The 16,186-nt window shown below is 40.4% G+C and overlaps 1 protein-coding gene across 1 annotated transcript in view; it reads right to left on the reverse strand.

Moving 5' to 3' along the window:
• GRIA3 (glutamate ionotropic receptor AMPA type subunit 3) overlaps nt 1–16,186 on the reverse strand; it is a 278,754-nt gene that overhangs the window by 100,938 nt on the left and 161,630 nt on the right. The window contains exon 5 of the mRNA XM_024747199.1: nt 9,637–9,690. Coding sequence (XP_024602967.1) covers nt 9,637–9,690 — 54 coding nt within the window. The remainder of the gene's footprint in view (nt 1–9,636; nt 9,691–16,186) is intronic.

Genomic DNA, 16,186 nt, shown 5'->3' on the forward strand with positions numbered 1-16,186 from the left:
GGGCCCAACCACCTGTCTTTTTTTTTTTTTTAAATAAATTCAACAGGTGACTTTGAAGCACAAGTGGGTTTGAGGACCACCAGCCTAGTTTATCGTCCTGGCTTCCTAGGTGGTGCTCCAACTTCCAGTTCTTTACCTTTCCAGTTTATTTTTTGCATAATAAATTTATCTTCCTAAAATATCTGTTAGAGCATAATACTCCTTTCCTCAAATCACTGCAATGATTCCCTACTTTCTACAGACATACTGACAGCTGAATATCTTGACTTGACCTTCAAAGATTTCCATTATCTGTTATCTTTTGTTCTCTTGGCCCTATCCACACCTTTTCCTTCAAGAGACCTCATGCTCTAGCCACATCGCTCCCCTTTAAACCTTGGTACCTTTGTTCTGTAAGGGCCCTCACTTCATCACTTATAGCTCTGGGTGTCTACTGAAATTTCATTCTTCAAGGGCCATTTCAATTAGTCAAATAATGACTAAGAAACATCTATGTTAAATTTGTCTCTGTATTCTCTACCAGCTAGTAATAAGGCCAATTGTGTCCCCCTTTTGCCAGTTATTACATAGGCTCTTGCACATTGTTGGTTGCTTATGGGCTCTTGTCCTCCTTCATTGTCGCATGCCTTCCCGTGCTTTCCATGTAATACGTTTATGTGTAAACTCTACACTATTATTGCTAAGTGACTCCGAGGTTCCAAATCCCCTGCTGTACTGAGTGGAATTTCTGTTGAGCCCGTTTTATTATTTCATAGGGATTTTAATAACTAGAAGTGATGATCAGATACTCAATGATTTTTGTGTGTTTAGATTAGATATCAAATTCTAGTGCTCCTTGCATTTCACCAATTTGGTTTGCTTGAAATTGTGTTTTGTTTGTTTTGTTTTTTGCTCACTGCCACGATGGTCTCCTTTCCTTTGGTTGGTCCAGTAAACTGTATGCAGAGGGAGAGATTAAAGGAGATGAGAGAAGGCAGAGAAAGGTTGGAGGCGATCCTAGTGCTCACAGATAGGGCGAGTTGAAACTCTACTTCCTCACTTTCTATGTTCTAAGTATCTGTACACTTGACTATTTGCCTCCGTGCAACAATGGCAACATTTGTTGGAAATATGAATATAATCTCCGGAAGTTATTCCTCTGAGAAGGAAACTGCTCATTTAGATTTGTAAGCTCTGCTATAGTTCATCAATTGCATTGCTTCTCAGTCACATCACATCTGTTTGAGCCAGTGACTGTTGCCCACATCTGAACCCAGCAGTATAAAACCAACCATGACCTCTGTGCCTAATGCAAGGCTTTGTAAGCTACCTTTGATCAATTCTCCAAGGCCATCTTTTACACAGACACTAATTACACAACTGGCATCCGAAGAGAGATTGTCCTTGATTTGAGAATAGCCAGACAACTCAGTCTTCCAAGGATCCAGATGACTTTGGTATCATCCTGTCTCCCTTGATTCATACATATAGTACCGCAATTCAGTTTCCTTCTGGTAAGATAATTGAGGTTTGGAAATAGATATATTCAAGGCTTACTTTTAGAGCACTTATTTTTAAAATATTATGTGGCGATTTCCTTCGTATAATATTATTGTTAGGGTACATTTTGTACAGAGAGGAAAACAGAGACAAGATGAGTTGGGTGACTTTCATTGAGTTGATGGTAGATTATGGGTGAGAAATGAGAAAGGTGGCTTGCCTATATGGAAGATAAAAGCAGTAGAATGAGGGGTGGAAGGCTGCCAAGGAGGAGTATCTGTCTCAATTTGGATGAAGGCTGGCTCTGCCTTTAGTGCCGTCTCAATTGTTCATCTGGGTGATGCTTTGATGGGGAAATGCACGGTGATTGTGGTGACTCAAGTTATCAGATTGCTAATGAGAGACACAAGTCTTTTTCTAGAAGCAGATCCATCCTCCTGGGAGGATGTAATGCCTAGACTTAAAGATTACACCATATAAATTAGCACTCGATTACAGGTTGCTTGTATTGTTCACTCACTGTTTTATTCTCTAATCCAATTAACAAACATACTTCGAAACCTTCTAAGTGCTATCTGTTGGTACAGTGGCGAGCCATATCCAACTTGGTCCCTAACCTCACAACACTTTAGTCCAGTGGGAGTTATCTGTATGAATATACAAATAATTACAAGTTGACATAAATGCTGTTAGTGGGAAAAATAGGCACTGATCTCTTTTTTATTAACAGTTATATTGAGGTATAATTTAAATACCATAAGATCCATCCATTTGACACTGATTTTTTTTTTAAAGCAAAAATCAGATCATGTCTCTCCCCTGCTTGAAATTCTTCAGTGGCTTTCTGATGGGACCTTGGTACGTGTTGTTCCCTATGCATTACATGAACTTTCCCTGATTCTTCATAGAATTAGACCTTTCTCACCATTCCGATCATTGTTTCAAAGTCACCTTCTCTGAAAGCCCTTCTCTGGCCATACTATGCAGAGTTTTGACTCCCCACCCTCTGTCTTTTTTCTCTTCATTCCCAGCACAGGTCCCAGCACCTGTTCTACCTCCATGCCAGTGATCCTGAGTTGTGCCAGTTTGGTCTGTTCAGTATGTTTATACGGTTCTTAAAGAGACCACCTTCCGTCTTCCTTGTAGTAGAGTGAACAAGGTATTGGGCATATACGTGGTATATAGAAAAACGAACTTGTTATAAAAATCTTTAGAGTAATACTAACCAAAGTATGTGTGGACTGGTGCTGGTCTGCTGTTTGTTACCAGTCAGAGATGATAGAAGGAGAGAAACTGAATATAAGCCTTTAGTTTATAAGCAAGTTGACAGAGTAATATGGCTGTTGAATCTAATACTAAAAAATCTTGGGCTTGTATTTTATATGTCTTGTTTTGTTTATTTCATGTTTTTTAGTAATTTATTATTGCGCTTTTATTGTGTGAATATTTTGGGGAAAATCTGGCCCTTCTTCACAGATAATTTGAGAAGCACTGTTTTAGCAGATATGATGTGGGAGGGGCCCGGGGGAGAAAACAGAATTTTTTCAATGCATCTTGCTAGAACATTGAGTAGGAAGTGATCTTTCCTTGTTAATTTCAGGTGGGGTGTGTGTGTGGGGGAGGCAGGGATGGTTGACTATAATGGAGGCATTTTTGGAGAGGGGGAATGAGAGTCTCAAAGTTGGCTACTTTAAGCTGACAATCGCCTGTGTCTTTCTAAATGCATGGTAGGGCGTTGGACCCCTGCCCAGTCCCCACTCCTCATTCCCTTGATACTCTGCTGTATCCTATCTTCATTTGGAGAAGAAAGTGAATCCTGAACCACCAGAGAAGCTGTGTACCCAGGGGAGGTGACTGGGCTCCTGGCATTGGGGACCAGGGGGGATTTTTGCCTTCAAGCTCACCTACTTTGCCTGTAAGGCTGGGCTCCAGCCCAGTGAGCTCTGTGTTTACATGCTATCTGCTGAGGTGTCAGTGATCACAACACGTGACTTTGAGCATTTGAATTTTTATTTAGAACATTAAAAATGGAAGTACAAAGAAAGGGAAAGAGTAGAGAACAGAACAAGAAGACCTGGGAGGGGAAGGGAGCAGAAGGGAACAGTTGTTATTGTCAAGCGAAACAGCATGATTCAATCTCATTCAAACTTGTTTTCTCTTTAAACAAAGTGGGCCCCTCTGTTTCAGGTACATCCCTAGATCTGGGAAGCTGCAGAGTTCACTTCTCCAAGCTCCAGTTACTCCTGGATGCTTCTTTGGAGTTCTATTTTTTGACTAATGCTTTTGTTTTAGTAAAATTTTAGAAAAATTAGATATAATCTAGTACTCCCTGTCATTATTTTCTGGCATACTAATCATATGAATGGGGCAGATGGTGAGGGAAGGAGAGAAGAGAGAGCAAGAGAAAGAAGAGGGATGAGGGAGCAGGGGAGAGGAGAGAGTGTGTGTGTGTGTGTGTGTGTGTGTGTGTGTGTGTGTGAGGGAGAGAGAGAGACAGGATGAATATGAATGTAGCAGGGGAGAAGACAGTGATGGAGATGTAACTGGTGCCTGCTAAGATACGTTTCATATTGGCCCGTTGGACGCGTTTCAAACCCAGATTCACAAAGCTGTCCTTGTTTTTTTAAGTCTTTTTCTCTCTGATTACTTCACTGTCATAAATTTATAGTTTATACGTCATTCATATACATTTATGTCTTTGCAAATGTTCTTATGTGACCTTTGTGGGGCTGGCCTTCTGTCTCACTGAGATGCTTGAGTGGGTAAAATGAGAAGAGCGAGATGCTCTTGGTAAAGTGTCCGACCAACCTGAACTGGAAACCTAGCTTGGCAATGGATTAGCTGTGAGACTTCAGACAAGTCATGTATTTTTTCTGAGCCTGTTTCCTGATCTCTAAAAAGCTTGGGGGAAATGGGTGGGTAGGAAGTCTCTCCTCACTGGAGACATTAAAGGAAAAGCCTAAAGAGAACAGCTAGCACAGCAGGGAGGAGTCTCAGATAGTCAGCGCTCTTCCCCCTTTGTCTCTTGGCACAATGGCTAACTTGATCACCGGTCCTACGGCCCTCTCCCGCTGGCAGCTGACATTACCTAACTTCCACTTGTAGGGTCCACAACTGTCCCCGACCCTGGGACCAGTCTCAGCCTAGGCAAGGAAACCGTCGGGTCTTCTAAGGCAGAGGTTAACTGGCGCAGCACTGAATGAGTCCTACCGTGGCTTACAGTTTCCGCAGGGCGCTTCAAATGCTTGGAGAGTTTTGGTTTATTTGGGGGGCTGGGTACTGAACATCTGTTGTTGAGTCATCTCAACCCGGATCCAGTTTGTTCTGTGTCAACTGTTAAATGGCTTTGATTGATCTTTTAGAGCTGCAGCTCTGTTTAGAATGTAGCTAAGGGCACTCAACACCTTGCTTGGCTTTCGCCCCCCTGGACTGATTTGAAGTCTGTTCTATGACAATACCCCAAGGCTAACAGGGCTCTGCTTGTGCTTCGCCATTTATGTCCTCTATATTCACCCAGCTGCTGCACCTACACTCTCACTCCTGGCCTTCCCTGGTCCAAACTGACCCTCCACGAGGGAAGAAATGTAGAGCTGGAAGTCACCTTGGAGTGTTTTTCAAATTTTAGCCTCTAATATACCACCTTTACAGGGTTTTTTTGCCGCATGGGTGGATCATCTGAACTAGTCTTTACCTCATATATTTTCTTTACATCGACTAAGCTTTTTAATCTAAATATCTAATTTAACTTAATAGAATTGACGGGAGAGTTATCTTTTTTGAATACACATTTAATATAAATTCAAAACTAATCAGTCTAAGAAATTTTGCCATATACTACCTCAAATCATCTCATGTACAAATAGCACACTTTGGGAAACCCTGATCTGGTCTATCTCTTCATTTTACAGATTAAGAAACAGGTTCAGAGAGGTTTGGTTTGTCACAGGCTAGTTAGATCAATTCTTGGGATTCGAACCTATCTCCTAGCTCCTGGTCTAGTGCTTTTTTTCTTTATTATGCCTAGGGTTAGTCTAGGGTTCGGCACACTATTAATATTTTTGTTTTGTTTTGTTTTGTTTTTTGCGGTCCGCGGGCCTCTCACTGTTGTGGCCTCTCCCGTTGCGGAGCACAGGCTCTGGACACGCAGGCTCAGCGGCCATGGCTCACGGGCCTAGCCGCTCCGCGGCATGTGGGATCTTCCCGGACCGGGGCACGAACCCGTGTCCCCTGCATTGGCAGGCGGACTCTCAACCACTGCGCCCCCAGGGAAGCCCAGTGCACACTGTTATTGACATATATGAAACAAATCACAACACAACATGCCTGGGAATGCAGTGGAAAGGATCCTGATCCAGGACCTTACCATGAAAGAGAGAGAGGCTGCTTGACTCACAAATTGTATACCTGCTGGTTACCTCTGGTACTAAAGTAGAGACACATTACCACCCTAGGGAGAGTTCTGGAAGAGGAAATAACAATCAATTGTGGAACAACCCCTAAAAAGAAATGACACCACTGACTGATACAGAATTTGTAAGAGACTTACTAACTCTTTGATTATTGGCATGTCCACTTCTGACCTGACCAGATCACATCTCTGGCCTGTGCTCCCGATGAAATCTTTTGTTTCTTCCAGGGGTTTCAACAAGTTAGAACTTTCTGCAGCTTGTTGTCCATTCTGAAATGTACACCTTGACCTATGAAAGGTCTTTGTTGAAACATTTACAGAATATCCAGGTCTTGTCACTTTAGGATTGCTACCAGGGAAGGTCCATGTAAAGGCACATAGAAGTCATTGCTGGATAGATGGGACTTAGTAGCAAAGGGGACACTTGGGGCTCTGGTGCAGGTGGTTCCAGAAAGCTTAGGTAGGCAGTGTGAGTGTTTTTGATTTTGCATCTGTAGAAGAAGGCAGTGGTTCTGTGCTGTTGTTACACCAAGATTCAGATGAGAACTTCTTCCCTTGTGTATGTGTCCTCAGCTTTCATCCAGCTGGCTCATCTTGAAAGGAAACATCTTCTTAGCTCCACTTACCCGTTTTTGATCATCTAAATGACTCCTAAATAGTTTTGGTTTGCTGTGTGTATATATGTATATGTGTTTTGGGGGTATTTTTAGCTGCTTAAAAAAATCTGGTAACCACAGAAGGCATAACGTGGCTCATTGTTTTATCAGAGGTTAGTAACGGTTCCTATCTGTATTGCCCATATGCAATTTGATATAGAGAACAGGGACTTATGGAGACACATGGCTGTGTTCAAATGGAAAGAAGGTCACTAGAGGAAGAGAAGGGGTGGCAGCTCAAAGCATGGTAAATGAATTCATGTTTTCATTATCCAGACTGACATGACACTATATATTACATTCTTTCTGAGGGAACAGACTTTGCTTATTCTTGTAGTAGGCATCTTTCCAAGGTTTCATAATTCTGAGTTCTGTGTTAGGCATCCAGTTTACCATTCTTTTCCACAACCTTGTCCTAGTGATTTTCTCTTGCAGTTCTGTCACTCTACATGCTTTCACTTCTGTCAGGTCTGGGTCTCAAAATTGAAACCAAAGTTCTGAAGGATTGTCAGTAGGATTAGAGAGGCCCAGTTAGAAATCCAGAATGGGAAAGGCCTTTATAGATCATCTGGTCACCTTACGCCAACTGAGACAGCCATTGATGTGCAGGGCTCAGGCTTAGATCTTTTAACATAGAACCTGCCTCCAGGACGTGAGTTAGCCGACAGTCTCCAGCTTCAGGCGCCTTTAGGATTTACCCCAGCTCGCAAGAGGGAGGTGGGTGCTTCCCAGGCAGTTGCCAGCCAGTGGCTGCGCAAGGTCGGGGTACAGTGGCTTGCCATTTGGGGGCAGCATGGGCCTCCTCCAGGTGGAGTTGTTGCACTGTAGCTCCCAGGTGTGCTAGCCCATGGTCTAAAGATCTTTTTTTTTTAACTTTTAATTTTATATCGGAGCATAGTTGATTAACAGCGTTGTGTTAGTTTCAGGTGTACAGCAAAGTGATTCAGTTATATACATACGTGTTATCTATTCTTTTTCAGATTCTTTTCCCATTTAGGTTGTTACATAAATATTGAGCAGAGTTCCCTATGCTATACAGTAGGTCCTCGTTGGTTAAACATTTTAAATATAGCAGTGTGTACATGTCAATCCCAGGCTCCCTAACTATCCCTCAAACTTCCTTCCTTTTCCCCTCCTTCGCTGATATTAGACCTGAATTGTGGTCTGAAGGGCTCCCTTGCTACATGTGTCCCTCTCCCTTTTATTTTTCACAGGCATTACTCCCAATAAATGTCTTGCACTTCTATTTATATCTCAGCATCTGCTTCTAAAGGATCCAACCAATACATCAATGAACTCCCCACTCCCATCTGAGTTTGACAGTATGGAAACTGAGGTCCTCAAAGGTGAGGTGACTTATCCAACATCCCATAGCTAGTGAGTAGCAAAGTCAGTAGGACAACCCAAAGTCTCTGACCCCTAGTTCAATGCTCTTTCCCAAACTTCAGTCATCCATGTAGCACCACAACTGCATATACCCCAAACAGATTTTGCTATATCTGTTTATAGCAACATGCTATTGTTTACTTGACACATTTGACATAAACAGTTATTTCATTTGTTGTTAAATCTCTAGCCCTGTATGAAGTAATAACATCCATAAAATTTGGGTTTTGATGTGCTAGTTTTATGTTTTTCTAGTACATAGTAAATAAATACATTTACCATTGTAATAAAAAAAAGTTCGTGTGTGCACTACCTAAAGTTGTCTCATGTACCATCAGTGCTGAGTGAACCCTAGGCAGAGGAGAAGAGGAAGCGAGAGGGAAGAAGGAAGGAAGAGAGGAAGGAAGGAAGGAGAACAAAATACTTATGGGTGAGAAAGAAATGGTAAAAATCCATCAATACCTGCCTCAGATACCTTGCTATAACCTCCATGTTTCCTGCCAAAGCCTGGCCTAACCCCCAGCGAGTCAACAAACATCCTTTACCTATCAGTTGTCTAAAAACAAATTGGATGTACTCAGATGTAAATTAAGAATCAAGATTTCTTCTCCTAAAAGAGTCGATTCATTTATCCCTACAATGGACTGAAGCGCTCCACTTTGAGCAATTTATTGGACAAGATGCACACAACATTTCAAAGCAGTAGCTCTAATCTTCATCTTATAAAGTGTTTGAGCGCACACACTTCTTAAGGAGGTTTAAGTAGCATTTCCTTTCTCATTTAAAAATATTCATTATTAAAATAAGATTTTTTTCTTTGATTTAAGAAATCTAAGAATATAATTACGATAATCTTTCGCCTTTGTTGCTATTCTTTTGGTTTAAGAGCTCTATAATGACTATGATTCTCTTGTGCTAATGAAATAAAGTTGGGGCTAGAACTCATGTTATGTAATAATTTAATAGATTCTTAGTATCATAGTGATAATTTACCATTCCTCTTTCATTACAGGGAGATGGTATTATTCAGAACCTCTGCCAAACATATATTACGGATTTAGAAGCCACTTTGTTAATTCCTAAACCAATTGTCCTTTTAGAGAAAGAAGACCTACAAACCAACCTTAGTAAAAAGTAATTTCTAGAATGTCACAAATTTTAAAGGCATGGGGAGTTTGAAGGTGAAGATTCAAGTTGTGTTTTGGTATACGTAGAAAGGTGGCTATACACTTTGACAGGACTACTTAATTGTTCTGTGTTCAAACCTACTGCTCACATCTGGTTTGGAAAGATTTGGTAGTGGCCTGTTTCTAGAAAGACAAATCCAATACTAATGTGCATGTACGCTCGGATTAATTGGGGAAAGAGTCAGTTTCTTGTGTCCCCTGTCCCTTGTTTTACATTTGAAACCTGATTAAAATGGTTGACGTTTCAACTCCAAATTAAATCTAAGAATAATCAGTGAAGAATCATATCAAATTATTAGTTTTTCAACGAGGAGAGGATATAAGCTTCACAGCTAAAACAGACACAGCATAATTGAGAACAAGGCTATTGCATTCAGGTTTTAGTATCATCCTGACCCGTTTCTCAAAGTGTCTAGAGAACACATTAGGTTCTTCTTGTATTTCTTTTAGGGATGATTACAGGTGACACAAACTAAATAGAATATAATGCCCTGGAAACTTAAGCTCTGCTTGTTCTTACCAGGTTAGCAAGCATGTAGTGGTAACCCCTTGAATGCTTCCCCAGGATCACAACCTGCAGAAATAAAAAATAAGAAATATTGCTTATTCAAGGGCATTTTCAATTGCACAGTCATTGGGATGGCTAGAGCAAATTACTTTTAAATAATCGACAAAGCGTTAGGTCATTTATATATAGTAAATCATAGTTAGTTGGGCCAGATTTCTTTTTGTTGCATTTTACTTTCAGGCATAGGATACAGGGAGAATTGCTAATATGAAAGTTAAAAATGTCAACAGCAAGGGAAGAAAGCTCTCTAAACTTCCGGGCCAGTGGCATCATTATCACCTAAAATAGATGGCAAAAGTGATGAAACTGATGATCCCTCACCCATGAACTGGATTTCTGTACTTAGCTGTTGAGCTGGAAAATGGGCTGAACTTTGCATACAAATTAGAAAATAGAATGTATGGTACATTTTTCTTTCTTTATCTGGAATGCTTAGGGAATAGAACACTCAAGGAATGGGGTTAATGTGATTTTTCAGGTTAATCGAGGTTGCTTTTGCTTATTGAAAACTTTTCTAGCAGAAGCAGTTGAGAAAAAAAAACTTTTCTAAAATGCTTGCCTTCCTTTTCTTACCTTAATATGAAAGACTTGTGAACACCTGTACATCTTTTGGTGCTGAATGTGCCTTAAGGTAGTGGGGGAAGGGATTTTTCCCCTAGGGGTTATTTGGCAATGCCTGGAGACATCTTGATTGTCCCATCTAGGAGGGGGGACTGGTATCTAGTGAGTAGAGGCCAAAGATGCTGCTAAATATCCTATAATGCACAGGGCAGTCCCCACAACAAAGAATTATCCAGCCAAGAGTGTCAGTAGTGCCGAGATTGAGAAACCCTGCTTTAGGGTCATCACTCTTATCCTAAATTTTCATGAGTAGTACCGTATTAATACGAAGCTTTACCGTTTACAAAGCGCATTTTTATTATCTCAAAATATGTAAGTGGATCGAATATTTTCCAACTAAATATATTGGTTGGCAGTTGAAAGGTTTTCACAGAATACCTGACATAAGCTTATTTCCTTATAGTTAAGTACAGCAAAAATTCTGGTTAATTGAAGATTTTATAAAATGTCATTGTTTTGAGTACTGACTGTACAGTACTGACTGTATGCAGGAGTGGGAGTGAGGAGGGGGATATGATAGAGGTTAAAGACACAACCAGGGGCGCAACCAGGTTTTGTGCAGGCCTGAAGCTAATATCACTTTAAGAGCCTTCTTTAAGAAAAATAATACAAAATTATGAATACAATATTTGGAATAAGGCCTCAGAAAGAACCTGTGCAAGTAAGGGGCCATTAAACATCATCATATATTCCTCTATGGACACAGCTGTCAAGGGTCTAAAAACAGTTTGAGAAAACAATGTACACATATCAAACCAGAACTATATATAAAAGGTCATAATGATAATATTAAAAACAACTGCCCTTAATTGAGTTCCTAGTATATGCCAGGCACTGCGCTAGGTGCTGTATTTAATCCCTAGAATAATTAAACAGATTAAGTATCATAAGTCTCATTTTACAGATGAGATATCTCAACCAAAGAGAATTTAAGTAATTTACCCAAGGCCACACAGCTAAGAAATGCTAAAGCTGGAATTAGAACCTAGGTCTGTGTACCTCTAGAACCCACGCTCTTGGCAGTACATTACATGGTTTCTTAATATGTGCTAAATGTCAAATATCAAGAATTACTCTAGGTTCTCGGAGAAGAGGAAGAAGAGATGTCTAAGGCCTGCTGGGATGGATAGGGAAGGCTCCCTGGAGGAGACGAGGTTTAAGCTGGCCCAGAGGTGTGGAACCACATATTTAAATATCGTGCTTATTTCAATTCATTTTAAGTACTGCGAGAGAGAGAGAGTGAGAGAGAGCGAGAGAGCGCTATTTTTGATTAATTTAAAATATGAGCCACGTATCTGACTGATCATTTACGGAGGAAATGAAAGGTTAATGAATGTCTTGAGGAGGTGATTTCTCACACCACTGTGACACAAAATGAGCCGTTAGGTATCTGCTGGGATGTATTCTTCAGTGTCCGCTTGTGAGAAACATCCTTCCTGGTGATGTTTGTTAACTTTGATGGCAAGTTGGGACCATACATTTGTTGAATTTTTAATTCCCTGAGAACCTTCAACATAATAAAATCAGAGGGTTTTGAGTTCTGTTAGAAAAATGAGCACGATTCCTAAGGACATCTGGCAGAGCTTGGGGAGAAATAAAGAAGCAAGCCCAAAGGAAACAGAGTAAGTCTGTCTCACCAGAGGCAGGGTTTAGTGTTCTTCTGAGCGTAAGAAAGGCAGCACAGAAAACTTAAGTGTTAGACGACCCCCGAAAGAGAGCCCAGGAGCCCAGCCTTAGTCACATACTCAGTTTGATTGTGGGCAAATCACTCAGCGTTCTCCAGCCTCCATTTCCTTACCTGTAACCTGGGACCATGAGCCTGGCCTTTCCTATCTCAGCACTGTTGTCAGAATTAAACTGAATAACATCTACAAAAGTGTTTGGGACGTGCGTTATGTAATTGTGTGCAGTTAAATAACCGTGGAGGGAGGTCATTCACTAAGATAGTGTTTTTCAGGTTCAGAAAAACTTGAAGCTATTAGAATATCCCCTTTAATCCATGCCCAGATGGTCTGTGCAAAGCAAACTCACTTATTTGAAGGTAGCTCTCTCACAGCACTACGCTTTCAAAATTTAGTTTAAACTGGAAGAGGTGGGAAAGTTATCTAAAGATAGGGGCCTCTAGGTGTCACAAAGCTGTTGCGTTAAAAGCCGTAATTATTTCCTCATCCTTACTTTCAGTGCCTTCTTAGCTCTTATTTAACATACAGTTCTTACCAATTTTGGTTTTCTAGTTCACAGTAAGTGAAAAGCTACACAGTAGAAGGGGTGTGTATGGAGGGGGGTGGTGATATTAGACAGAGGTACATTAGCGGCAGAGGAAGTGACAAACTGACTTAAAGGGGAAGGAGGAGTCCCCCCAAAAAGCAGACAACACTGTACTACAGCACAGTATAATCATGGACGTTCATCCTGAGTGCCTGAGTCATCAGGGTATGGCGTTCAGTAATTTCTGCTGAAAAACCTAGGGAAATTATAATACATCTGAGGGAAGGTTTCCATCAGAAATGCTCAAATTCCCGATACTTAAGAGAGTACATGTCAATTATCTTGAAATGTTACTCACGTAGGGCAGCAATGATTCTACTGATGTGAGCTAAGTGAGTGAGGCCTCACTGCCAAAAGTGTCATGTTTTGCTCCTGATCTTTCCTTTCTTTGAAGTTTTGATGCAGGGCTTATCAGAGTAGGGGTGGGATGGGAGGCTTGTGCGTAACACGGTGCACAAAGGAACAAGTTAATGGGAGCGCTTCTTGTTCAGTTAGTCTTAAATCTTTTTTCTTTCCATCTGTTACAGATGAACAAGGCATAAATTGTACCCTCAGTTCTTTAATGACTTTGGTAACCAAGAGAATATTCAGCTTTGCTTTTACAGTAATTATAATCGCTCTTTCTGAACTAGTTTCAGAGCTTCAAGTATAAAAGCCGTTTTACCGTCTACTGTGTGAAATTTAAGGAGGAAATATCAAGTTCCCGGATCCATGTTGTGTGTTCACTGTGCCTCTGTCAGATTTGTTGGAGAAGATGGATAGCTTGATACGATGGTAGATATGATAAAGGCAATAAGGGAATATGTGTGAAATGTAGATAAAATTCATTGTTTTAAGGAGATTTAGTTTTACGCCCACAAATAGGACCTGAAAGAAATAATGCCACAATCCTCACTCACTGAAACTTAAACAGCAGTTTCATTCACCGAACCATGCAGGTGGCAGAGCATTAAATTATTTGTTGAAGGTCAGTGAATCATAGTCTACCCATCTGGGGGAGACCTCCCTTTACTGACTCCTCCATCCACTTCCCTGTGAAATTGGGGGCTGGGTATCACTGAGCAGTTAAAAATAATTCAGAAGATGTTCAGCTGGTTTTCTAGAGGCCCTTTCTCTTCCAATTTAATGCTTAATCTAGACATTTTCGTAATTTTAGAAATCTGAAGTTAAATTCCTCCATAAGACTACTCGAGAGAGGCCCACAGACCCTTTGGGGGCAAAAGCATCTGTTTTTCTATGCTCATATTTAAAAAAAATATGTGTGTGGAAAAGTGTCTGTGTTTTTTCCCTTAGATCCATCTGGTATGCAGATTAGGTTATTTGCAGACCTAAGTATCTCCACGTTTGGATTTTCTACATTGGTGCCAAAAAAGGATCTATGTATAATGATTGATCTTGCTTTGAGTACAGAACATTCCTTGCCGTTCACCTTAATCTGTTTCCCTTTGATTTAGGTACCCTGAGAACATGTGGTGGGCTGGGGGGAGAAATGAGGGAGGTTTCTGGTTTTAATTCACCAGATTTACCTGTTTATAGGTATTTTCTCTTTAAGAAAAAGCTATTAGACCACATTTTTGGGTGTGTGTTCAAAGAGAAGACATTTCTTCAGCGCCCCCCCTTCCCTTTTCTACTTCCTCAGTTACAAAAAGATACTGCTGTCCTACGGCAACCTATCTGATTTCAGCTGTGTTGGGAGTTAAATGGTGGTAAGCTACAGAAATCAGCCTCAGAATATGCCAGACTTCCCAAAAGAAGTCTTCCATCAGATATGATAAAAGCCGTTCATTTTCTTGAGTGAAAACCCCGAGCTACTAAATTGCTTTAGCCTTAGGAAAAATATATCAGAAGTCCATTCCTTTAGAATTATTTTTCTAATAATCTCAATCTGCACGCACACGCTCTCTAACCGAATGACAGTGCTTCATATTGCGGTCATCTCACTTGAACAAATGTGCTGGATGAGTGAGGCCGAGAAGAGACAATCACCCAAAGCCAGCCCAGTAGTGGGGGTGGCACAGATGGAAAACGAAAGGTTGAAGCTTTTCATAAAGAAGGAAAACGGGAGTATAACCGAGAAATCTCATCACTGTGTATACTGTCTTCAGGGGAAGCTTATGCAGAGAGAAGGCAACTGAATAGAAAATAAAATCTATTTTATCAAATCTAAAATCATCAAATAAAATGCTAGGATGTGAAGATTAGAGGACAGGGATTTCACCAAAGAACATGTCTTTGGGACGTTTCACTTCCCAGACTTCAATATGGCATTCACTAAGACGAGTGGAGTATGCGGAAGATGTAAACAGTGGGAGAGGCAAAGAGAACATACAAATAAGAGGCAGTAAATGGCCACACGTAAGTTAAAGGAGCAACAGATTATTCCTGCTCGTACGAATAAGGGACCGTTTCAATGCATGTTGATCTTGGTGGGAACACCTCATTGTATTAGCCCTTAAACATCATTTCTCGAATTTCATTTCCTTACAAACTTCCTTAACAATTTGTGATCTATCCACATACCACAATACTATTATTTTCTTAACATTTATCTTTATAGCTACTCATTTACTTAAAGGTAGCGGTGTCCAAAGCAATAATATCCATGAAACTACATACAAGAAAATAAATACAACTGTGTGAAAATAGAATCTATTCATCCAGATGTCACTGAAAATCCTCTGGTGTACCATCAGGAGTGGTGGGTAATATTGCCTGAACGCAGTCGTGTCTTTAGGGAAGAGAATAAAGATCATGTCTTCCTGTCCAGATAAAATACGGTTAATTTGCCTTATGGTTCAAATCTTAAAAGAGTATCCCCATCTACTTTCAAAGGTTCACGAGTCTTATAAGGGAGCAAAATGATGGGCAGTCTGGGAGGTAGCAGATAATGCCTGGGACTGCATACAAATGACAAATGTGGAAACTTACAAAGCCTTTCCTAAGGCAATTTCCATGTACTGCCCCACCTAGGAAGCCCAGCAGCTTTGATCAGCTAGAGTCCTTGGTCATAGGGCCAATAATAAATACTTAAAACATCTGGACCTTTCCATCATCTAACTTCCTGTAATGTGATGCATTTCCAAACACTGTGTCTTTTCTTGGAGTATCTCATCTAGAAGGCCTTTCACAGCACCCTATTTTTATTTGGAAATAACTCTAGATGTTTTTTCTGGGAGGTGAGGTAGGGGTGATTTTAACTAGTATTCAACCTAGAATAATACAGCAAAAAGAACATTAGTTTCTCTTCAACGTAGCCATGTGTGTGACTTTTGTAGTCTCTGCATTTTGCGTTGGCTATCCCCCCAAATCAGCGATAATTTATTTTAAACAATACATTTTAAATAACGGTGTTCTTTATGCATACTTTTATGAAATTTACTGTCACCTATTTTATGTTCACACTTATAGCAACTTTTGTTTTAATATTTACAACTTTATTCTAAATATCAAGTTGTATCTTTTTTCTTTTCTCTGTAGATCTTACAAAATTGTTTGGGCCCAAAGCACTATAATCCTGAATTTCAAGATCTACTTGAAGGACTGTATGAGTGGTAAGTAGAAGGCTTGGCAGTGCCACTAGACTCGTTACTTGTATTTAAAAAAAAAAAAAAAA

The sequence above is a fragment of the Neophocaena asiaeorientalis genome, unplaced genomic scaffold (genome assembly GCF_003031525.2).
Source record: "Neophocaena asiaeorientalis asiaeorientalis breed wild unplaced genomic scaffold, Neophocaena_asiaeorientalis_V1.1 scaffold492, whole genome shotgun sequence".
NCBI lineage: Eukaryota > Metazoa > Chordata > Mammalia > Artiodactyla > Phocoenidae > Neophocaena > Neophocaena asiaeorientalis.